Source organism: Orcinus orca, chromosome 5 (assembly GCF_937001465.1).
Source record: "Orcinus orca chromosome 5, mOrcOrc1.1, whole genome shotgun sequence".
NCBI lineage: Eukaryota > Metazoa > Chordata > Mammalia > Artiodactyla > Delphinidae > Orcinus > Orcinus orca.
The window spans coordinates 120028552-120053364 of record NC_064563.1 but is presented as its reverse complement, the minus strand read 5'-3'; the positions used below and the strand labels follow the sequence as shown (position 1 = coordinate 120053364).

Genomic DNA, 24813 nt, shown 5'->3' with positions numbered 1-24813 from the left:
TCTCAGAGTAAACTTATGAGGAAGAAATTATATGATCCTCATTTTATAATTGAGGAAACTGAGGCACAGAAAAATCTAAGAACCTTGCTCCAAATTATACAGAGTGAGTGTTTGAACCTGGGTTGTTCTCCAGAGACTGTGCTTTCAACCATTTTGCCCAGAACAGTTAAATCCTTTATATAGTCTATCTTTCTTCAACTTTGCTTAGCAATTGCTTTTGATTATCTATAGATTTGTAAATTTTAGCTGAAATCCTTTACAATATTTTGACTATTTATTTCAGCTGATGAGGGATTCCTAGAAAAGATCAAACAAGGCTTAATAAGTGTTCTTGTTCAGCATTAAAGGCTAATCAGAGAACAAAACAGTGAGCATATAGAATGGATTAAAAATAGAGCACAGCTTTCAAATATGACTTTTCAATTAAAAGTATGACATATGACTATAAAGTATTGCCCTTTTGCCCATATAACACTTTCTGATTTAATTTCAAGACTATTTTATGATTCTATAAAAATTGTATCAGTAGATGTCTATAAAAGATGTAAGGTATTGGTTTGACCTTTATTCTTTCTACACCAAAAGTAAAATAAGCAATTACATTCAGCTCCTATATAGAAGCGGGGGCTGTCCAGCTCTAGCATTAACAATTGCAAACTCCGCCTTTACCTTTCTCTGGCCAAGGATGGCTGGTCGGGAGCAAATCATCAGCCAATAGGAGCCCCCCAAGTCAACTATATATGTTGCTTGAGCACCATCTTCTGGACACTTTAAATAGCAACCAATTTGGGAACACTAAGATACCAGAGCAACGTTTGAATTCCAAATATACTTCCCTTTATGCCCCTGTGTAGTAGCAATCCATTTCCACTAGCTCTTCGGAATTAATTGCCCAGGCAGGACATTCACCTCCTTCTTTGCCTACTGATTCGCTGGGATGAGGCGCTTCAAGTGGCCAGGTGGTAGGCTAAACTTCCTAGTTTAATGGAACCATATTACTGGGTCTCCTGGTGGAAGAATTCCTCCCTTGGGAACCAAGACCACTAAACTAGCAGAACCACAAATCCTGAGGTCCCTAAGGGCTCTGACACAGCTACTTAACTCTGCCATTGTAGTGTGAAAGCAACCATAGACAATGGTGTGGCTGTATTATTACAATAAAAGTTTATTTAACAAATAAGCAGCAAGCTGAATGTGGCCTGTGGTTCATAGTTTACCAACCCCTGAGATATATATGATACATCTCATATATATATATATCTCCCCGATTTTTTGGCAGATAGATACAGATACATTTAGAGATAGAGATAAACATGATAGATATAGAAATCAATTTCTAGTAATAAGGAGCGTCTACTTGGCTGCTGAGACTGTTTTATCTGCCACCATGAACCAATAACCCTTAAAAGCCCTGTGCTAATCTTTTTCTTAATAACTGTGGTGTGGTACATGTCTGTGTGTGTGTATGCATGTTAATCTAAAATCTTCTGTGATAACTAAACTTATCCTGCTACTTAAGATTGTAAGATTGATTCAAATCCCAAATCCACATCTTATGAAATATTCAAGGGGCTCCCTAAGACTTCTGGGAATACCCAGCATAGTCTTAGTCAGTGTCATCTTTACTTTCAAACTCCTACTTTAAATTAGAACAAATAATTTATTGCCACTTCTCCACAACTTGTTAACTCAAACAGTGAACACAGAGTTTTCCTTATTTTCTACACACACACACACACACACACACACACACACACACTTTACTGAAGGCCTTATCTGGCATATCTGACTTTACTGATGTTCTGGACAGATGACCTAGGTTGACCTAGACTGCAGAGTAAGAATTTGAAATTGAACATTAAACATTATCTCATGGTGCTTTCCACCAACAAAGGGTCCAGTCTCACGGCATTTTAATCAGCTCTCTCCCACACCATCCTATTCTGACACATTTTATTTCGTATTTTATATTTTATTTTACATTAACACAGTTCTGACACATTTTATTTTCCCAACTTCCTGCTAACTATTGCCCTCTAGTGGCTTCTCAAGGTGTTTTCCTAAACACAGACTTCTCACACCTAAAAAGAACTCAGGTGTCAGCTGTTCAGATCAACTCATCTTTAAACATTTCGCTTGCAATAGACCAAACCAGTATTCAGCATAGTCTTTATATAACTTTACTTTGTAACTCATTTAAGTTATTGAGTAATAATTAGGAAGATATTATTTCTCCACATAATTTGCCAAAATATGGCATCTCTGATAATAAATGATCTGTCAACGAACAATATCAAAAAAAGATATCTTCCAATAGGGTAATTCACTCGGCCACATTTCATAGTAGTTAATCTTATTTTGTGTAACACAAGAAATAATGAAAATTAGAAGGCTTAAAGGAACCATATTGACGTGTTTGTTGTTTTTGTTTTGTTTAATGGTACTGGCAACTGGATTTACTACCCATCTATAAAATTCTGTGGGCCAGAATACTATGTTTTAGTCTCAATGATCAGATCTCAACCAAATACCTTTATAGACACTTGTGTGATTAAAACTATCTTTTGAAAGAAAGCTGTTCATTGTCACATTGTTCATTGTCCTTTGATACAACTCAGGTGGGCTCCCTGCCTGAGAGGGAATGTAGAGAGGACTCCTTATTTCTTGGAGCAGAGCTGTAACCTTGGCTTTTCTCCTGCTGGTCTTCAAAACAATCAAATATGTCAAGTATCTGCAGTTAAGACACATTATAGGCACTTGTGAACAAGAGATCAGTATTCAGGAGTAAGCTCAGAGATGGAATATGAACTCAGGTATGATTCACAGAGGTCATGATGAGATATTTTTGACAAAGAGCACAGTGAGAGAAGAGCAAGGGGTCAAGGAGATTTATTGATCAGTCCTAAGGTATACTGATTGCCCTTGACTATGCACCTTTTACTAGAAGCTCAATGTCTAAAATTTCTTGAGTTAAGACTCTCAGAGTGAAGTTTGATTTTGCTTAATATTTAGTTGACTACTTATTACGCTTTACTGGATTTGGTAATTCAGACCAAAAAAAAAAAAAAAATCCTCCACACAGGATTAGTGGGATTAATAGCCAAACTTTGTCTTTCATGATACTTACAGAACCCTAGGGAAGTGCCAATGTTGGAACTCAAGATGAGGAGTCCTATTCTCTGGAAATAGTTTTCAGTTTGCCCTTATCGTTCTTGGGACTGGAATGATTTTCTCAGCCTTCCTTTGACATCTGCTGGGTAGGATCAGTGATTCTGTATAATGATTCTATATTCATGAGTGCTATCTATCTTTTCAGAAAGTTCTATGATTATAATAGTACAACTCTTAGACACGTAAGGTGTAATCTTTCTCTTTTCTATTTCTCATTGCAAAAATGAATTTTGTAAGTGATTTTAGGTATTGCTATCTCCATGGTAGCAAAGGGGGTGATGAATCAAAACATTCATGTTTTCTTTGCATAGAGAAAACTGGAGAATAAAGTAAGGTGTCCCTACATCATCACTGCACTCTGGGATATCCAGATAGTTACCTTAGATTATGTTAAAAAGAATGTTAATTTACTATTTGTGCTGTGTCACATTGTAACAATCTGACTATTCTAGTTAGATAATGGGTAAACAATTTAAGGGAATGAGATACATTTCTCTTTTCCTGATTATGTTTTCTAGGGTGAAAAATATTAAAATTCATCCTTGCACTTGAATTGGAGAATTGTATAAATTATCTGTCTCAATAGATAAACACAGGCATAGAAATATGGAAAACTGAACATAGTTATAGTATAGCCTTGTACATATTAATATTGAAAGCTATTAAATTGTGCCGCTGTGTTGAATGTTTTTTCATTTTCGTGCAATAGAACTTTGCTTTTGCTTTTAAGAACTGAGAAAACATCAGTCCTTTTCCACACACCCTCTCATGATTACATGTCAAATTCTTAAATTAAATATGGCATGTTAGATTTTTTTGTGGTCCAGAGGGTAAATAATATGTACTAAACATTTGTAAGATATCTAGGACATTCTTAGTTGCTTTATCCTTAACATGTGGAAAAGATTATTGTTTCCCACTCTGTGTATAAATAAACTAAGAAGAGAAATTGTACAAAGTTTTATTGCTGCATGTTTCTATATTTGATTTGAACTGAACATAGATTTCAGATATTCAGTTTCTTGAAGAAATATTAAGGATCTGTTCTATAGGAAATTTAAGATGACTAGTACACGGTAATTTATGAAAATGTCCTAAGTAACAATATAAGTCAATTTAATTGCATATGTTCCTACAGTAAAATTGTTTTTCATGGCATCCTGACTTAAGTACCTAAGTATTAGTAAACAATGATATCTTCAGATGAATGGTAAGAACAATGAATACACAGTTCATTTGATTCAAAGTTACTATTTATCTCCCTTAGAAGCTATGGTGAAGGAACAGATGAACTTGCTTTCATGATATGACTGCCATTAAGAGAAGTAATCAAGACTAATGTGATTTTTTTTATAAGATGTTTACTCTTTCCGTTTAAATTAATTGTGCCCCAGCAAGTATTTAAATGCTTTTCTTAGTAAAAGATAAAGTAAATGGCAGAAAATATCAGTAGTTTAAATTTTGAAAACATAATCAATCTTTTATACAGTATTTTTCCCCAGCCGGTTGCTTTGGTTTCCTTTTTACATCTCATGAATAAAAAGCATCTAGTTAATGATCTCTTGTCTTTTGAGAAAATGGCTATAATTAATTTGCCTCACTCAACTTCTAACTCAGATAACCGATTCTAGAAACAGAAGAAAATAAAAACTCACAACAGCCATGGTAGTAAACCTAACTGAATTTGGGAACATTTTCTACAAACTGCCGGGATGAGAGAAATGAGAAACCAATTAGCTCAGTGATGGGAAGCAGTAAGCCATTCTCTCTGCATCCTCTGCCATTTTCTTCCTGTTTCAGAACCTGAAGATCTTTATCAAATAGAAAAATTGACAGCTATTCTTCTACTTCCTAGATGCTACTTTATGATGTCAATGTCTACAACCCAACTCAACTTTTTCTACATCTAATTAGAGACCAAAATTTCTGTAATACTAGTCGGATAGAACCAGGAGCCACCCAAAATTGAGACTGATGGTGGCAGCTTACTATCTTCTGCAAGATGTAATGCACACAAATAAGTATTAGAAAGAGGGATGGGGTCGGGAAGACCTCCGGTCATGGTACACACTGAGGGTTCTACAGATCCATGTGCATTATTCGTTCAGAACATTAAAAACCCAGGTGGTGAGTATAGAAAGGGCTCATTTCATTCCTGCAGGATCCAAATAGATAAAAGCCTTCTAAGTAATGAAAGAGCATATGAAATCAGCACATGTTCCTGAAACAGTGTTCTGGATAAAGTCCCAATAAAAGAATGGGACTTGCACCCAAGTTGGATCACAATGGACACAAACTCATTCCTCGGTCCTTGTGATGTGATAATCACTGTGCCTGGCGAGAGTTCTCCTTATTTAGGACTGAGTACATATTTAAAAGAGGGAAATTAAAATGTATGATAAAGCAACAGAAAAGAAGTCTTTGTGAAATTTCAGAGAAAGAGGAGACTCCAAAAATGATTTACTTTAAGACATATAACGATCAGCATGTTAATTCTCCTCAGGACACAAGGTGTTTCCACATTAATTAAGCATGGCAGAAGACCACAAAGAAAGAGCAGGTTGGCATGAGGGTGAGTTAGACATGATAAAAAGGAGATGGGTGAGAAAAAGAGGGACTTAATATATTCCATAAATGAAAAAAAGCCAAATTGGAAGAAGAGTACAGCATATTCCAGGTAAAGTCAATGATAATAAATTCGCACCTTAAGATATCCTGTGAACGAAAAGGAATTAACACCTTGAACATACCTTCATATTTTAAGAAACAGAATGGTAAATAGAAAAATTCTAGAAGTATCAAGGCAGGATAACTAAGTTGCTTACAAAGAATGAAAGAATATTTTTACCGGTCTCTGAGTTCATCTTTGGAAAGTTTTTTTCCCATATTCATTGGCAATTTACTTTTCTTGTTTTGTGAATCACTGGTTAATATTATTTACTATTTTTAAAACTGAAATATTTTAGTTTCACAACTGATTCATAAATGTTGGTTCTTATTGTAAAACTCAAACACTGTAGAAGTATAAAGGAAAAAATAAAAGTCTCTTGTATCTCTCAACCTTCATCATAACTCCTCTGAGCAAATCTGGCCACTTTCAACTAATGCAATAGGAAGACTAAAAGAGCTCATCCTTCTCAATCTATTAACTCCTAGAAATGTATGTCATTAAATAAAGTCATTAACAATCAGCAGTTTATACAGAGATGTGTAGTACAGCATTATCTATGTTAGTGAAAAACTTTTCAAATTCCTAACAATAAAGTAATGAAGCAATACTATGAAATGTGAGTTTCTCTAGTTTGTATTAGCTCAGGGTTTAAAATGTGATCATATGAGCTCTAGTCTCTATCTTGCTCTTGCCCACACCTGTTAATGGAGAGACAGGAGTTGGTCTGTGAAGAGCAGAATTCTTGAAGTTGAAATATGGAGTGGTTACATTTTTTGGTAATGAGTCAAAATCTAAGATATGACCACAGGAGTGAGTGTATGAGGTAGGGCAAGAGTTGAGATCCTTAGAGGAGAGTTCAGGAAACTAAGGAACCAGGGCTTTGGAAGGATCAGCTAGGTGTACATTGAAATCACCGAGAATTTTGGCAGGAACAGCATTGAAGAGATGGACAGTAAGCCAGGAGTGAAGTTGGACAGGAATAAAGACGCAGATGTAGAGAATGGACTTGAGGACATGGGGAGGGGGAAGGGTAAGCTGGGACGAAGTGAGAGATTAGCACTTACATATATACACTACCAAATGTAAAATAGATAGCTGGTGGGAAGCAGCTGCACTGCACAGGGAGATCAGCTCGGTGCTTTGTGACCACCTAGAGGGGTGGGACAGGGAGGGTGGGAGGGAGGGAGACGCAAGAGGGAGGGGATATGGGGATATATGTTTATATATAGCTGATTCACTCTGTTATAAAGCAGAAACTAACACACCATTGTAAAGCAATTATACTCCAATAAAGATGTTAAAAAAAAAAAAAGTGAGAGCACTGCAAATGATGCAATGAGAAGGCATGGCTGGTGATGTATCGCGATAGAGGGAAGAAGGGAGAGTGATCTTGAAGTGGCAATGCTGAGCAAACAGCCAGCCACCCCTCCTCCAGGCTGAGCAGTGTTTGGTGGTGCCTCCACCAGAGAGGGCTGCAAGGGAGCCAGTGTCCTCAGAGGAGAACTTAGTTTCAGTTAGAGCAGGTAGTTAAGGGAACAGGTTAAGGATACAGGGGGTTTTTCTACCGAATGACTATGAGTTCTAAAAGCACAGCAGGAAGGTTCAGGGAGTGAGAAGGAGAGGAACGTGAATAAGAGGAGGGATGTTCAGATGCCTCATGGTCCCTATAGTCTGGGAGAGGAGGGATGACCTGATGTGTTTTTTTGTAGCAACTGAAAGAAATCCAGATGGATACCATAATAAGAATCGTCTTAATGGGCTCAGGGGAAATGGTGATGGAGGATCTGTGAGCACCAGGGTTGGTGGTAGGGAGAGAGAGAGTGATGAGGCTCTCGCCAGAGCATCACAGATATGGAGCCCTCCTTTATTCTCACTGAGGGGGCCAGAGGAGGGGACATCTTGCCAGTATACAGCTGTCCCTTTGGATGGAACCCCCAATAATCCAGTCTACTGAGGGATCTAGAACTCTGATTTAACAATGAAAGAGCTATAGATTCCAGATTCTTATTTATAGAATACCTTATACTCTATACTTTCTTATACCTAGATTCTTATTCAATGGTTCTAGGAAATACTGGGGGGCCTAATACCACTTAGATGTTTAGAGTTAGGAAGCCTGAGAATGACACGGCTGGATCTGCATCACGGTCACTGTGAAGAAACAGGGTGGATTTGGAAAGAAGATGGGAAGAGACTATTTTGTCTCCTTGAATGAAATGTAAAGAAACGAAAGGCATTTAGTGACATAAACAGAGCTTTTGTAATCTACTTGAGCTGAGAAGATTAAACTGGGTTTGAAGCTTTCTAGGTTATGTGGCTTTGTGGTAGCCACAGTTTAGGTGTGACAAAGGAAGTCCGAGAGACAGTTACACAGATGGCCAGCTCAGAGAGGAACCAAAAGCCAAAAATAAGCAGAATATGCAAATTCTTAGAATAGTTTTAATGCAAGTTCTTTCCCAAGACTTTTTAAGACCAGGTTTTAAAATATCTGTTTATGGGGCTTCCCTGGTGGCGCAGTGGTTGAGAGTCCGCCTGCCAATGCAGGGGACACGGGTTCGTGCCCCGGTCCGGGAAGATCCCACATGCCGTGAAGAGGCTGGGCCCGTAAGCCATGGCTGCTGAGCCTGCGTGTCTGGAGCCTGTGCTCTGCAACAGGAGAGGCCACAACAGTGACAGGCCCGCCTACCGCAAAAAAAAAAAAAAAAAAAAAAAAATCTGTTTATGGATACAGCATATGATTAAATTGGATTTTTTATGGTTAAAATGAAATGAGCAGTAAAAATTTTACAGATTACTCTCAGGATTAAAGCTCTGTAATTTTACTCACTCTAACCATAAGGAGGGAGAGGTGTCACGCTGATCTAAACTTCCCCGTTAACAAATATGCTGAAAAAAGATTAAAGGCAGGCTGACTTGCAGAAATGCATTTAAATTGTTCAGCGAGCATATGGAAAGTTATTTGCATTGGTTAATGGAAGATGACACACACACACAAAAAAATCAGTTCTTTCCTTTCCATCTCACTGGTATTTAAAAGCAAATAAAACCAATCTGATTGCATTAAAATTCTGAAAGTTGGGCTTGGCAGAAATACTTTAGAGAGGAATGAGGAAATATCCCTCTACATCTCTGCCTGAATTCCAAAGATGTCTGAAGAAAAAGGAGTGGCAGATGGAGGCCAAAACATAACACTTTTTATTAATAAAGCTTGGTGGGAAGATGCAGTGGAGAATTAGATCCAAATGGTCCCAATAATCGGACTCTAAAATCCAAAAAGTTTACTAACGTAGTAAAGGTTGTGTTGGTAAAATCTCTGGTATGAGGAACAGAGAATTACTACACCTTGAGGCCAAGTGACCACTAAGGAGACCAAGGGAAAGAGCAGTGCTTTTTTTTTCCATTTTAAAATGATACGAGTTTTTTTTCCATATCCCAGCTGCTGTACATTGAGATGTCTCACACTGAATGTCATTCCAGTTATCTATGGCAGAGCAATAAACTACCCCAAAACAAAGTGGCTAAAAACAAAACATTTTGTTATATTTCATGATTCTGTGGGTCAGAAATCAAAACAGGGCTCAGCTATAAAATTCTTCTGGCTCCCCAGGGTCATTTGGGGGTATTCAGCTGATGGGCTGATACAGAAGTCCAAAATGGATTCACTCACATGCCTGTCTTAGCACAGATTGATGGAAGACTGGGTTCAACTCTGCTCTTCTATCTCTCCATGCAGTCTCAGGGCCTCTCCACATGGTTCCTCCAGCTGAACTTCTTACATGGAGACTCAAGACTCCAAAGGTGAATATTCAAGATACAGGAAATGGAAATGTTAGTCTGTTAAGAGTTGGACCCAGAATCTAGCATCTCATCATTTTAGCCACATTCTATTTGCAAAGAAGTCAAAGAGTCCACTCAGATTCAATCAGCGTGGTAGTTTGCCTGCCCTTTGACTACACAGAAAATACATTGTCCTTCCCATGACCCCTCTGAGTTCTCACTGCACTACAGCAACACGCTTAGGCCAGGTGTGGACGAGCCTCCTTGCTCTTGGGGCTTGATTCCTCTCTATCTGATGAGCTATGAACTAAAGAGACACGTTTTCCTACCACCACACAATGGTGAGATAAAATAAGAGCAGTAGGAAACTCAGTTCAAATAAGGAGGGAATGAGAGGTACAGCGGTTACTGAAATCTAGGGTCAGGGACAGTTTTGCTCCCTGGGAATGATTCACCTCTGCTATTGGCATTGCCTTTTAGCTCTTGGTTCTGCTTTTTAGGTCCTTATCTATATGTACTGATCAATTTTTTTTGTAACCAAGTGACCTCCTCAGCCTGCTTCTTGTCCATAGTAGGTTGGGGAGGTCCAAAGACTCCTTTGTATTTTACTTTTAAAATCCATGCCATTAGCATAAACCACTCACAATTTTTTTTTTTTTTTTTTTTTTTTTAACTGAGACAGGCCCTTTTCTACCTCAGGCAGAGAGTAAGGCTGCTGTGGGGCAACATCTATAAGATCCTTTAGAGTCCTAGGAGTCATGCGATTACATTTTTTGAGGTCTCAACAAGGGGATTTAGAGCAGCCACACATTTACAGTCTTTACTGTGAGTTTCTTTCAGTGCATTGGATTTTATATTTGCTGAGGCTATTTCTTTCTTTGAGAATTTTTTTGGGAATAACTAGGGATGAAAAACCATTTTATTTTCAAACCTGACAATCCCTGGATTCTTTGTATTTCCTCTAAATTCTTAAAGTCTAAATGAAAATGGTACAATTCTTTCTTTAGTTTCTCTTTCTTTTCCCATCCCCCTTTCATTTTGTATTTAATCATAGAAAGAAGTCTGTTGGAATTTTCCACGTTCTGTCTATAAATTTCTCCAGCTAGATCAGTGAGTTCATTAAATATTTATTTTCCACATTATGACTGGGAGCTATGTTACCAAACTTTCCAATAAAAATTTTCTTACTGTTTTTCAAATTTTCACTGTCTTCTGTAGACTCTTCAACTTTAACGAATCATCTTGGGAAGACCCTTCCAGCTTCGGCCAGCTGCCCTCTTCCTGCCATGCTGTCCCAAAGCCAGGGGCAGTTGTTTTAGGTTTTTGTTATGACAGCATTTCTATTTCAGGCACCAGATTTTGTAGGATGCAACCAAGGAAGAAGAACTACTATGAGTGATAAGGAATGGGGATTTATTCTAGGGATTAAAACTTGCACTATCATTGAACCTGGTGGAGAAGTCTTGGAAGAGTGTTACCTCTGCATCCAGTAGCCAGCCTGAAGTTGCTATAGATCATTACGGCCAGAAGTAGAGAAAAAAAAAGGGGGGATGTGAAAGTGGGGTGATCAAGGACAAACTGGAACCTATGTTTATTTCTTAGAATTTCCAACCAGGATGATGTGAGTGACTGCAGAAGCAGCTGACGCTTCACACAGAACTAAACACACGCCTGCCCCAGGACTCAGAAAAACTGAACAAGGAGACCCCTGGGATATTGAGGAGCTGTGGGCTTGAACGTGAACCTGCAGAACAGTAACAGTGTGGCAGTGGGCTGCAACAGTGTCTGATGTCCCACACGCAACTTCAAAGCCTAATTGTTGCTGCTTCCATATTTCCTTCCAGATACAGTTTTCCATATGCCTAACCTGACTGGAATTACAGAGACAAGAATTCTGGGAAATGTAGTTCCAGTTCAGCTAAATTGACACAGGACAATTTCACTGAAAATAGGTATAAGTCCTTCAAGGTGAGTTCATTCCCACCAAGTCTCTGATGTACCTCAACTTTGAAAGAGTTCAAGAGTTAATAGGAAGCTCATAAATATCCCAGCACTGACCAAACCCTCCGCAAATTTAGAAAAAAGCCAATTCCTAGCCATGAGGACTATTATTATAGAACTCAATATTTAGCATTGCCAAAGTCTATTGCAAGAGACTTAGCTGTAAATGAGTAGCGATGGGTAGATGGGACGATGGGTAGGGCATCCTGGTTTCAGCTCTGACAGAATGCTAGTGCTATCCATTTAATACCAGATAGTCGATGCTCACTGTATAGATACATAAATTGTAAACCTCAACTCATTCCTGTAGGAGGGTTATTTTGATACAAGCATTTACCACATTTCTGGGTAAAGTCCACAAAGACATACCCCTTTTTTTTCCCAAAGTGGCAATCAAAACATTGCTAATGTCTTAGAAAGTGTGGACATTTGCAAAGTTGAAAGCTTTTCTTTGCAATCTGGAAAACCCTCTTCATTTTCACTTCCTTGCTCTTTATTGCTGTATTAAAGGGGAGCTTTGTCAGGTAATGTGGACTCCACACGTGGGAAGGTATTTTTAGCCTTGTTGCTTCTACCATTTGTTGTAGAACTGCTTAGACCTTCAAAGTCTTCCTGCTTTCACATTTGTTTCAGCTAGAGAAAACTTCCTCTGAAGATTTCTCAGTTGAAGCTGCTGTTGATATTTCTGGTGTTCATGTACCTAACAGCCCAGAGAGAACAGATAACTCTGTCAGTCTCTCCTCCACTTCTGAATTCCATAACTTTCATGTACATGTTCATTTAAGACAGAATATTTGCATGTCCACCTGTAATAACTACACCATCCTGTTATAACTCTAGTACTTCCTGCTCTTGAGCCGGAGGTCATGTTATATGAATTCCAGATTAGCCTTTTCCTGGTTTCTGGATGCTAAAAGGCTATACCATTGAAGGTCTCTCTGTGGGGAAAAACTTGTCTTACATAGATATAAATATTCAAGGACTTGGGGATGTTTAGTCCTTTTAAAGTATTATGTGTCAATACCACTGGAACTAGGGTTGGCACATTTTTATAATAGGAAGAGAACTTGAAGAAAAAAAAGTTTCATGTTACAAGAGCTACCAATTGAACAAAGAAGAGAGAAGAAAAAATAAAGCAATATTATATTGCTCACTTTCCCTTATAATTTATTTCTAATGACACAGTCATATAAACGTTCAAAAATATTGATTTTGTTTTATCCTTTTCACCCTGAATAGAGACTACTTAAAACTGGAATGACTGATAAAATGTAAATTACATTGACACAAGAGGGCAGCCTTCTCATATATATTTTCAAAATAAGTTGCCAGGACTTCAAAAAATTCTGTAGATATTTTAACTCATATTAGAAAAGAAGGAAAAAAGGAATCCTAAGCAAAATTAACCCTTCAAGGTGATTATTTTGCTAGGTTCCTTATTTAATTACTGGTAAATAGTTCTTGAATTTAAACTATCTTACATCAATAAGATTAAATAAGCAGGAAAACAAATTTTAACTGCAATAAAATTGCACTGATTTTAATGTTTTATGGAGATACAAAAGCCTGTGAAGATTATATTCTGAAGCTAGAGTAATTAAAACAATGTAGTATTTTTTTAAAGCCAAATACTTCAATGGAATATAGTAAAAAGCACAGAAACACGAACAAGTAAGAATTTATTATGTAACAGAGGAGTCATTTTTAACTATTTGGAGAATAAATAGGTTAGATCTTTAACTTATACCACACAACAATATTAATTCTAGATAGATTATATTATATATTTGAATGCTAAATATGAAATAACATGCCAGAGGTAAAGCTAGAAAATGTCACATAATTTAATAATGAAAAAGCCTTCCTAAGAATGACACCCAAAGAAGGTACCAACCACAAAGGAAAAGAATGACAGACTTGAGAACAAATTGTAAATTCTTCAGTTCAAAGGTCCCCAAACAAGATTTGACAAACAGGGAAAGTACATTTGTAACAACTATGAATGCAATGGTTAGTATTCCTTTCATAAAGGACTCACTTAAAATAACTAAGAAAATTAAGAAAAATATGAGTCCCCACTAGACAAAATGGACAAAGAACTTCATTTACACAGACCAGGAAGTGATCAATAATTAAAATAAAATATTCTCCCTCTTTTTCCTCATAAATTTCATTTATAATAAAGTAACAACAACAACAAGATAACATACTTGGCTTATTAGAGACTGGCAATTATAAAAGAAATTAAATATCTAGTGAGGGTAAGATTGTTGGAAAATGAGCTACCTTACATTGTCATGGATGAATGTTTGTGTTCCTCTAGAATTCATATGTTGAAACCATATCTCTTAATGTCATGGTGTTAGGAGGTGGAACCTTTGGGAAGTAATTAGGACTAGATGAGGTCATGAGGGTGGAACCCTCCTGAATGGGATTAGTGCCCTTATAAGAGTCATGGGAAAGCTTGCCTCACCTCTCTGCTCTCTGCCATGTGAGGAAACAATGAGAAGGTCACTGCCTACAACCTGGAAGAGAGTTCTCACTAGAGAACACCCTGGATGTCCATCCTCCAGAACTATGAGAAATAAATTTTATTTATTTATAAGACACCCAGTCTATGATAATTTGACATAGCAGCTAGAAGTGACTAATACTGCTGATAGAAACATAGATTACCATAATCTTTCTAAAGAGAAAACCAAAATAAGAAGAGTTAAGCCACTTACCCTAAGTAACAGATTGGATTTTGACACAGAGATCACTACCAGCTTGACCTATGATCCTTATTTTACAATAAATGCTTGGATTTAAGGAGTATATTATTTAGAATCTAAATCAAAGACCTAAGCAAAGAGAGGAAATTTATTGTAAAACTACAGATTCTTAGGTAGATTATTTGAACCACGGTCCCAAATGCCTTTATTACTCTCTTTTGTTTCTCTGCATATCTATGTTATTCTCTTCTGTAAAGGACTTTATCTGTTTTCCTTACACACAAGATGAAAACTGCTACAGACATCTCCTGAATTTACATTTTCTGAATACAGCCATTCCTTCTCTTTCCCTTTCGTCTTTTCCAGAGGAAGAGACCATGATTGAGCCATCCTGGATTGGGTGCCAATTCTGATCAAGTCGTTTTGGCCAGAAGTTGAAGGCACCAAGAGGCTCTGATTGGGTAGGCTTGGGTTTTGTACATTTAGCTGCTTCAAACATTCATGACTAAGGAACCAGTGTCCTTTGGCTGCTATAGTGTGGATAATGGTGGTAAGGAATTGGTATTTCAATGAGATTATTTAAAGTGAGTCAATTCGCAATAGGTGTGCAGATATAATCAGGTTTCTGAACTTTGAAATGGAGGAACAGACTCTTCATAGACTGCTCTTTGTATTAAATTTAACAATTCCACCTTGTAAGTCCTCTTGTCAGGGAGCTGGCTACTCTCTCCAGACAAAAATCCTGCTTTATATTGTACCTTTCTTTCAAATTTCGGTACAGTCAATATGCCTCAAGTTTAGGTTTCTTTAAGCAAGTGACATAAAAACTAACCAAGCAAAAATTAAAAGTGAAGTATGTCGTTTCATCGTCATTCATCTTTGTAGGTGTTGTCTTGCATTTAAAAATTCTTTTAATTTCTGTTTTTTGTTTGATTTTTTTGATACCGATAACTCTTAAACACAGACACCCATCCACACACACACACACGTGCACACACACACACATACACAAACACACACACATTCCACTTGCTCTTTTAAAATTTCTCATGTTTTTTCTCAGTGGTGAATGTTATGTGGAGAAAAAAGAATTGAAACTTCAGGAAATATGGGACTAAAATAGGAAAATTAGGGGATCAAAGAATGTAAAAGCAGTTTTGTCATAAAATGATTCTCTTCCAAAGGATATTTGCAGGAAAGCCTCCATTTAATTTACCCAAAGTAACCTTAGTAGATTTGAAATTTATACTAAGTTAAGGCAGAGCCTTTACACAGAGCCTCATTTTTAGTCACACTGACCATTAGGTCCAGGTTTGTATCTAGGAGAAGTGACAATGAAATCAATTCTAGAAAGAGGTAATTATGATAGCTGTTAACAAATTTCCATTTAAAAGCACCAATCAGGGCTTTCCTGGTGGCACAGTGGTTGAGAGTCTGCCTGCCGATGCAAGAGATAGGGGTTCGTGCCCGGTCCGGGAAGATCCCACATGCCGCGGAGCGGCTGGGCCCGTGAGCCATGGCCGCTGAGCCTGCGCGTCCGGAGCCTGTGCTCCGCAACGGGAGAGGCCGCAACAGTGAGAGGCCCGCGGACCAAAAAAAAAAAAAAAACAAAAAAACGCACCAATCAGTTATTCTGGATCTGCCAGTAAATCTTTAGTACCAATAGCGTGGTAGTATATTTAGAGCCCTGGAACAGGTCCCATGACACTTATATCCTAGCTTTTCTCTGCTGAAAGAAGATGTGCATTTTTGGGCAATTAAACTTCAGCTTCTTCATTTACAGGTGTTTTTCTCAGGACTAATGTCTGGCACACAGCAGCCTGAATAAGTAATAGTTATTCAGATTATTAGCTTCTTACAGCTTCAGTCCCTTATTCCTTCATTCATTAATCATTCACCCATTCATTCATTCATACTCCCCAAACCAAGTAATGAACATCTGTACTAAACAAAGTTTGACTGATGTTCTATTCTGCTATCGCCTGAAGATTTAGTTCTTTGAAGCAGTTCAGTGAATTCATCTTCAGTGTTCTTCAGAAAAGTACATTATGGTAAACTGCACAATTCTTTCATAAGGTTCCCAATTACTTCTGTGGTACAGTGGACCAGAATGATTGTCTTAGTCCTACTTTGATGGGGGACGAGGAGGAAAGAAACTGCTGCATGGGCAGCTGGATAATCTGTGGGCAGAAGCTGGAGGTGGTACCAATTTGTGATAAGGACAGATCTGAGACTTTCATCAAAGTAATGGCATGTAACTGCCTCTCTCCTATGTTCACATACAACCCACAGGCTGACATTTGGAATTTCTTATCTTCTTGTTTCCTGGGTATGATGTTTATTTTAATCAGATTCTATCTTTGTGCACATATTCTGAGTTAGGGCAAGTTGGGGCAAATGACTGGTCTGATCTGTCATCCAAAATCTGGTTGTATGGCCCTGAGCTTTGCTACTACCTAGGGATAATGTTTTAAGCCCAGGCGATTTTAATTCAATTTTAAAGCAATATGATTATTTAAGAATCTCTGGTTAAAAAAAGATGACAATTTTTCAGACCAAGTGTTGTACAGACATTTGGACAATTAAAAAATGTCTGGCCATGCATACAGAGGCATGTGTTAGTTGAGCCCAAAACACCTTAGCTCATAATAAACAGAATTTAAGGGTTACTGAATTTTGCCACTTAAGAAAGACTAATTTTTTTTTTCAAAATGTAGTATCAGGTTCCTTACATAAATATAAACAGACAAGTGAATTTGCTAATAAAGGGACCAACCACCCACCAGAATGGTATAAGGATTACTTTAAACTAAAAACATCTGAACAAACAGCGGCCTCAGAAAGAAACCTTATCTAAACTTCCCGTTACTGACTTAAGCAGAGCCATAATCCCCTCTCTGAAGGAGTTTCCTGTTTGGGAGAAGACTGATCCTTAGCACTGGGATGTGAGAGTTCAACTGCCATAACTCTGCTTAGGGGGAGTTTCCAGCTCAGAAGGAGGCTGCCCCCAGCACCTGGATGAAAAATTGTGTAAACAAGCCTGATAAAAACTTCTATACTTTCCCACTGAAGCTCTAAAACACCCCTCCCCTTTTGTTAAACTGGTGTATAAACCATGACCTCTGGCAATTTGGGGAGCCCCTCCTTATAGTGTTCCCACATGCATGTGGATTAAACTGTCCTCCTATGTGATGGCTAATTTTATGTGTCAACTTGACTGGGCCACAGGGTGCCCAGATATTTTGTCAAACATTGTTCTGGGTACTTCTGGGAGGGTGTTTTTGGATGAGTCTAATATTTAAATTGATTGAGTAAAGCAGATTGCTCTCCCTAATGTAGGTTGTCCTCATCAATCTGTTACAGTCCTGAGTAGAACAAAAGGTTGACTTCTCCCTGAATAAGCGGGAATTCTTCCTGCCTGGCAGCTTTGAAGCTGGGACATTGGTTTTTTAATGTCCTTCAAACTGGAAGCACACCATTGGCTCTCCTGACTCTCAGGCATTGAGTTGGGCTGGAACTACATCACTGGCTCCGCTGAACCTCCAGCTTGCCTACTGCAGATCTTGTCAGCCTCCATATCATGTGAGACAATCCCTTACAACCAATCAACCAACCAATCCTATTGGTTCTGTTTCTCTAGAAAACTCCAATACATCTTGTTGATCTGTATGTTGTTAATTAATTCACAGGTCCCCACCCACTTGGACATAAGTTGATAGGGGAACTGTTTTCTCCCAACAGTTCTGATAATGAGGATGGGTTATTCCAGGCTCCCCACTCACTCTGGAGCCTAAAGTTGAGTTTTTTTTTTTTAATTGGGGTATAGCTGTTTTACAATGTTGTGTTAGTTTCTACTTATAGCGAAATGAATCAGCCATATGTATACATATATCCCCTCTTTTTGTTGGATTTCCTTCTCATTTAGGTCAGCACAGAGCACTATGTAGAGTTCCCTGTGCTGTACAGCAGGTTCTCATTAGTTATCTGTTTTATACATATTAGTGTATATGTGTCAATCCCAATCTCCCCATTTATCCCTCTCCCCCTTTCCCCCCTTGGTGTCCATACATTTGTTCTCTATGTCTGTGTCTCTATTTCTGCCTTGCAAACAGGTTCATCTGTACCATCTGTACCAGATTCCACATATATGCGTTAATATACGATATTTGTCTTTCTCCTTCTGACTTAACTTCACTCTGTATGACAGTCTCTAGCTCCATTTCTATGTGGACCATTTTTGAAATCTTTATTGAATTTGTTACAATATTGCTTCTGTTTTATGTTTGTTTTTTTGGCCACGAGGTATGTGGGATCTTAGCTCCCTGACCAGGGATCGAACCCGCACCCCCTGCATTGGAAGGCAAAGTCTGAACCACTGGACCGCCAGGGAAGTCCCTGCAGTTGAGATTTTGAAACCTCCAACCAAGCCAGAGAAAGTAAGCTTTCTTACCAGTCAGACTCTTGGGTCTCTGCTAAGTGTCCAATTAAGTGAGGCCAATAAGAAATTTCCCTTGACTTTTAAAAAGGGAAATATCCATAATTTAGATTTACAAGAAAAAAACTTTTTGGCTAGAACTAGTTCTCTGGGTATTGTGATTCTTGGTTTGGATTAGTCTTTCCCAGGGATAATCATTGTGTCCATTTGTCGTTGTCTTTTGTGTTACTGTTTTGTATTGTGCTGTCTAAAAGTGTTTTTCATAAGAATGAGAATCATAGGGTAGAATACAGGCATAGGTTTTATAAATCTGTAGTTTGAGCTGGCCTCATAGGCCAGTGAGTTTGCGATTCTCGCTGGACTGCTGTTCACTTGGACGAACTTTTCTGTGAGTCACCTCTAAAACTGGATGAGGCCCTCCTTCCAACTTGATTTTGCGTTCTGAGAGCTTGGCCTAGCTCCAGAAAGAGCATTCTCTCTAATTTTCTGCCTGCTGGAGGTGCAGATTATAGGGTCTGTGCCTGCATGAGGCTGACTGTCAGGTCAGGGTTCTGAGACACGAGGTACCATTATCAGCTCTCAGGGAATTGTCTAATCTAAAAACTTTCCTATCTCACTGCCTTTGTAGTGTTGAGATTCCTTTCTCAGTATTACCCATCCGGAATCATGGATTAGATGGTTCCTGATTAGAGGTGTCTCCCTTTTGTGCGAGACTGGAGTACCATTCTTACTGCCGGTAGCAACTTGTTCTCCTTCTTTCCAGCTATATTTGGGAGTGACTTTGGATTACGGAGGCTGCATTTTCTGTGCCCTCTTCAGGGACACCTCTTGTGTACATAGTTAAATCATATTCTAAGCCTGGAAGGTTACCTCCAGGTCTTCCCAAAAAGAGACTTATTGGTTTGTGTTACATTTGAACAGGTATACTTATGCAGATCCTAAGTGTCGGTGGCCAGATAATGGGTCCTATGATTTATAAAACTTTCATATTTAAGGGGATTTATAGAGAGCTCTCATCCTAAACAAATACCCTCTTGGTACCTCTGGGAGGATCAAATTGAAAGCAGGTCACAAAAATGTATTACGACTGGCTTAAAAGATTCCCTTAACAAAAGAAAACAGCAGAAGTCAGACTTAGGACAAAAATTTAAGTTCACCATAAATTCTCCTCTGCCTCCCTCCTATACTCACCTTTAGCCCCAGTTCCCTGTTCCTGACCCCCAGAAGATCTTTTAGATCTCTGGACCCCTGTCCCAAATCTACGTGCTTCCAAGCCCAGCCCCACTTCTTCAACCAATTCTTTTAATCCCCCAAACTTCTCTGGCTTCCCCAGAAAATCTCTTGACCACCTAACACCTGCTTTAACCTCTCTTTCCTTACAACAATTATAGGAGGCTTTTAAAACTGACCTCAGAACATGAGGCAGTCAAGTCATTCATGTGGCTAGTGTCAACCAAGAAGTAGCTCTAGCTGAAGCCCCAGAGATGCACAGCAAGGCTCATTTTACCAATCCCTTTTGATTCCACCTACTTTCGGTGACTCCGTAATCAGGCCTAAAACAATCAGGCCCAACCAGCCTCAAGCCTTCCTATGAAATCCCCATTATGCAGGTTCCCTGTATCCCCACCACAAAGAATTCATGAACCCTGTACAGCAGCTGACCTTCTAAATTACAAAACCCTTTTCACCCCCACTTTCTGGAGATCCTACTGCATCCAGAGAAGAACTAGCAATAGAAAGATGGGTGGCCATCCACAATCCCACTCATAGGGCTACCAAAGAGTGTCCTTCCCACCTCTGATTATATTAGAGTCATATGACAAGCCAGGTGGCCCCCTGGAGAAAATCCTCTTCACTGAGTATATAAACAGCCAGACCCTCTCCCAGGCCCTCCTCCAAATGATCAAGAAATGGCCCAATTGGAGCCATTTCTTGGCTGATATTTAGGACTTGATAGGAGCCAGAGAAGACTTCCCTTCAAAAGTTAAGTGGGCTAAAGTAGAACTAGGTACTCGGAAGGAAGGATAGAGTATTCTAAAGCCTTTGTGTAATGCAGTACACAGATATTCCAAAGACACAACTGCCCTAAATCCAGAGGCCTCAGAAAATAGAAATCTTTGAATTTATGTCTTAATTGAAAATCTCTCTGATACAAAGAAACACGTCTAAAATAATGTAGCTGGATGAGCAGGCAAGTCTGTCCTCCCAGAGGAATGGAGACTCTCATGCACTCCTACTGCAGTGTGTGTTTACATGTTATATATATGTTATATATATATGTTATATATATATATTATAATGTTATCTTGAAATTACCTAACTGTCGAGCTATGCTAGTAGACCACATGCTCCTTGAATGTTGGGACCACACTCTTTCAGTGATGTAACCTCAGCACCAAAATCTCTGTTTAGAATGATATTCATTCATTGTTGATTGGTTTGCTTAATGAAAATTCCCAGCAGGAAATGAACAGAACCTGGACAAATTCACAATGACGAGCTAATAACCACTTAGAAACAAAGTGAAGGAAATTGTCTAGAGAGTAACTCCCAGGGTTTTGATTGGCATGCAGGAGAGTCTGCAATGTTTCACTTGTGATTGACTTGGAGGTGGAATAAAATAATGAAGATACTTTCAGCCTGGGATAGGTGGTTGAGATGAGGGTTATTTTTCTATCCAGGATATTACCATTTTTCTCATTTAAAAATAGAAGCAAAGACATTAATTTTTAGGATTCAGCTAGTGTGCTGGACTGATCAACAGTATGCATCTAAAAATGTCTTCATTTATTAAGCTCCTCAAGCAAGGTCAAGTAGCTGTGCCAATTATTGTTAGATCCAGGTTCCTTGCAGTAGATACTATACAGGCTTTTTGGGCTCAATCCTTCCCAGGGTTTATAACACAGGAAATGTATTAGTATCCTTACCTACTGGTTATATTCTCTAATTACAATGCAAGTAGCTTGTGTGTTTCTTAATCAATACATAACCTGTTGATAATGTAACAAGGTAGTACTGGAAGCTCAAAAGTAAGTTTTACCAGGAACCAGATAATAGATCACTTGTCTCACTTGCTAAGGGAGTTTCTGCATGTACATGAAGTAATTTTTGCAGGCTGGGCATGATTGGGAATAAAGAGACTTAGCCCACAGTCAGTTGGGGTGACATGTGACCTCATAGATCTCATCCTGATTGGGCAGAAAAACATCATCACTAACCACTTCAGCAAATATTGCTTAGTGCAGACTGGAGAGGCTGTGCTCACTGAACTTTTGTGGGCTTGAGGTATCGAGGTAGATATCATCTTTGTTAAAAAGAGGTTTTTCTGAGCTTTCTGAAGTTAAATGTGATTTCTATAGAGATTTATATATTATGCTCATTTTTCACCAACATCACACCCATGCTATCAATTTACTTTTCTTGATGGTAAGTAAATTAATGAGAGACAAACTCAATTCTGATTTAACTAGCTTTACTGGGATGTACAGAAACAGAAAACAGTGGTAGGATATGGACACTCTAAAGCTCCTGAGCTTTCAACACAGACCAGAGTGGCTGCAGTTGGTGTGCCATCGGTTCTTTAGGATGATATTATAGGAGCCAACTCTACTCCTCCAGCCTTCCGCCCCTTCCTAGAGAGAGGGAAGGCTGGGAACCAAACAGCCAAGTCATCCTTGGGGAATAGCTACTGAAATCACATCTGCCACAGGCCACATCTACCCTAAGGGAGAATACACCCAGCTCTTAAATATATTTAAATTGAGATGAAGCTGAAAAACCAGTGTCACATCTATCTTTTCATTTTGTTCACCATCCTGATAAATGGGCCTATTTTCATTTCTCTAAGTGCCTGACATCAAGAGTGCTTCCTTACCACTGAAGCATGCAAGTGGGCTAAGACGGACTGAACAGCTCTCTGTTAAGTCATTGAAACGAGGTCAACAATTGTCGAAACCCTCCAGCAACTGGTCCATAGTAGAATATTGGCCCAAGCTGGTCAAAGAAGAAAATATCTGGAGAGAAAAAAATTAGGGTAAAATTGAAAGTGTTGAATTGCAGTGCTAATGAGACACCCTGGTGGGTATGCTCTGTAGGCACAGGAGAAAATGGTCTGGGGATGCCGCTTTGGATGTTCTGGCAATAGGGAGAGATCTCACTCTCTAATCACCCATCAGTTATTATTTTAGCAATACAAAGGAAGGGGTTGACTACACGTCAGTGTACAATGCCCCAGCACGTGGACGGTGCTAAAGGAACAGTAATAATTCTTAACGCTGTTTCTTTCATTAAACTGTTACCAAAAACATTTTTACATCAGAATTTTATAATAATCATGTAACAATAAATTAGTTATTATCTTATTATAGCTGCATTCAATGCTAATATTTCAAAGGTGATATACTTGTATGTATATAACAGCAATACATTTGAAACCATACCTCAGGACGTGTCATTTCAGCAAAGATTTCAGGGTGTGTTCTGCATTCATCTTTTTGACCAAGTTTAAATGTAATTTCCGTCTTGTTCTTCAACTGCCTTGTTTTTCAGTATTACAGAAACTCATTTACAGAATAAAGTAGTGAATGTGAGAATAAAAAGATGATTGTTCACAAATTCCAAGCTTCTAGCATTTGAAGCAGAATGTGTACACATATATTTAAATAAATAGATTTTGAGAGTGGAGAATTAAAATTGGAAAGATAATTTAAATACTGAAGGAAAATAATTTAAATAATTTTTAACTCAAAGATATAACATTGGGAAAATTGATAATTTAAAATAGTATAGGATTGTAGATGATATTAACCTTTTTAAGGAAAGTTTTATATTTTCTAATAACAAAATACAATGCTCAGAAGTGACTTTTGATTAATATTTTAGTGCAAGTTCATTATAATACTAAAATATAACAACTCAAAGAGCATTTCTTGTTAACAACACCATTACAAATACAAAAAGCACACTATATTATTTTTAAGTTTTTGTCATTCAAGACAAAAATTGAATAGCAAATCAGAGGTCATATTATTATATATTTCAAAGAAGACAAGAAAGCCATGGAATTGGTCATTTAGTGGAATACAGAGTTTTCTTTTCTTTAAGAGAATGAAGATCAGTGTAGATACATTTCATTAGAATGTAAATACTAGTGCCTTTTTTTCTTACACTTTCGGAAATTTTGGCTATATTCATTTCCTCTATTGTTTTCTGTGCTACTATCACTATCACTGGTTTGTTTTTGCCTCTTGCGTTTATTCATCTGATAAAGGTCAGAGTCACTTGGTTGTTGGTGTGCCCATTCATAAGAGCTGGGTCCAGCCTCTAGATCTGGAACACAATTCAGTGAGGAAGACACAGAAGTGCTATTAGGAAGTGGTGCTGTCATCTCATAGTAAGGAAGCTGCAGTGCTGGATTATATGCATGCCACTGCTGTGGAAAAAACCCACAAACATTCATCTACCAAAACAAGCCCACAAAGTTAGGAAAACAAAAAAAAAGAGTTAACAGTTTACATTCATTACACAAATAACTACAGGCAAACCAAACCATGTGTTGGTATAAGAAGGACAGTGACTTTTCATACTAGGGATATGGTAGTTTCCTTAAATGGTTAACATAAAGATTCAAGGTAGTGTATAGCTTACTACAATACAGATTAGTGCTGTCCTATCGAAATATAATGTAAGCCACGTATGTAGTTTTAAGTCTTCTAGTAGCCACAGTATGAAAATAAAAATGAAACAGGGGCTTCCCTGGTGGCACAGTGGTTGAGAGTCTGCCTGCCGATGCAGGGGACACGGGTTCGTGCCCCGGTCCGGGAGGATCCCACATGCCGCGGAGCGGCTGGGCCCGTGGGTCATGGCTGCTGAGCCTGCGCGTCCGGAGCCTGTGCTCCGCAACAGGAGAGGCCACAACAGTGAGAGGCCCGCGTACCGCAAAAAAAAAAAAAAAAAAACAGGTGCAATTAAATAATGTAATTTATTTATCCCCAAATATCCAAAATATTATCATTTCAACAAGTAACCAATATAAAAATTGTTAA

The 24813-nt window shown here is 38.4% G+C and overlaps 1 protein-coding gene across 1 annotated transcript in view; it reads right to left on the bottom strand.

The window, feature by feature from the left end:
* Window positions 1–1147: 1147 nt before the first annotated feature.
* The window catches only part of RBM11 (RNA binding motif protein 11), a 35013-nt gene continuing 11347 nt past the window's right edge, over window positions 1148–24813 (bottom strand). The window contains exons 5-6 of the mRNA XM_033406875.2: window positions 9510–24200; window positions 1148–2731 (exon numbers count right to left, since the gene is read on the bottom strand). Of these exons, the coding sequence (XP_033262766.1) occupies window positions 23916–24200 (285 nt within the window). The 3' untranslated portion in view covers window positions 1148–2731; window positions 9510–23915. The remainder of the gene's footprint in view (window positions 2732–9509; window positions 24201–24813) is intronic.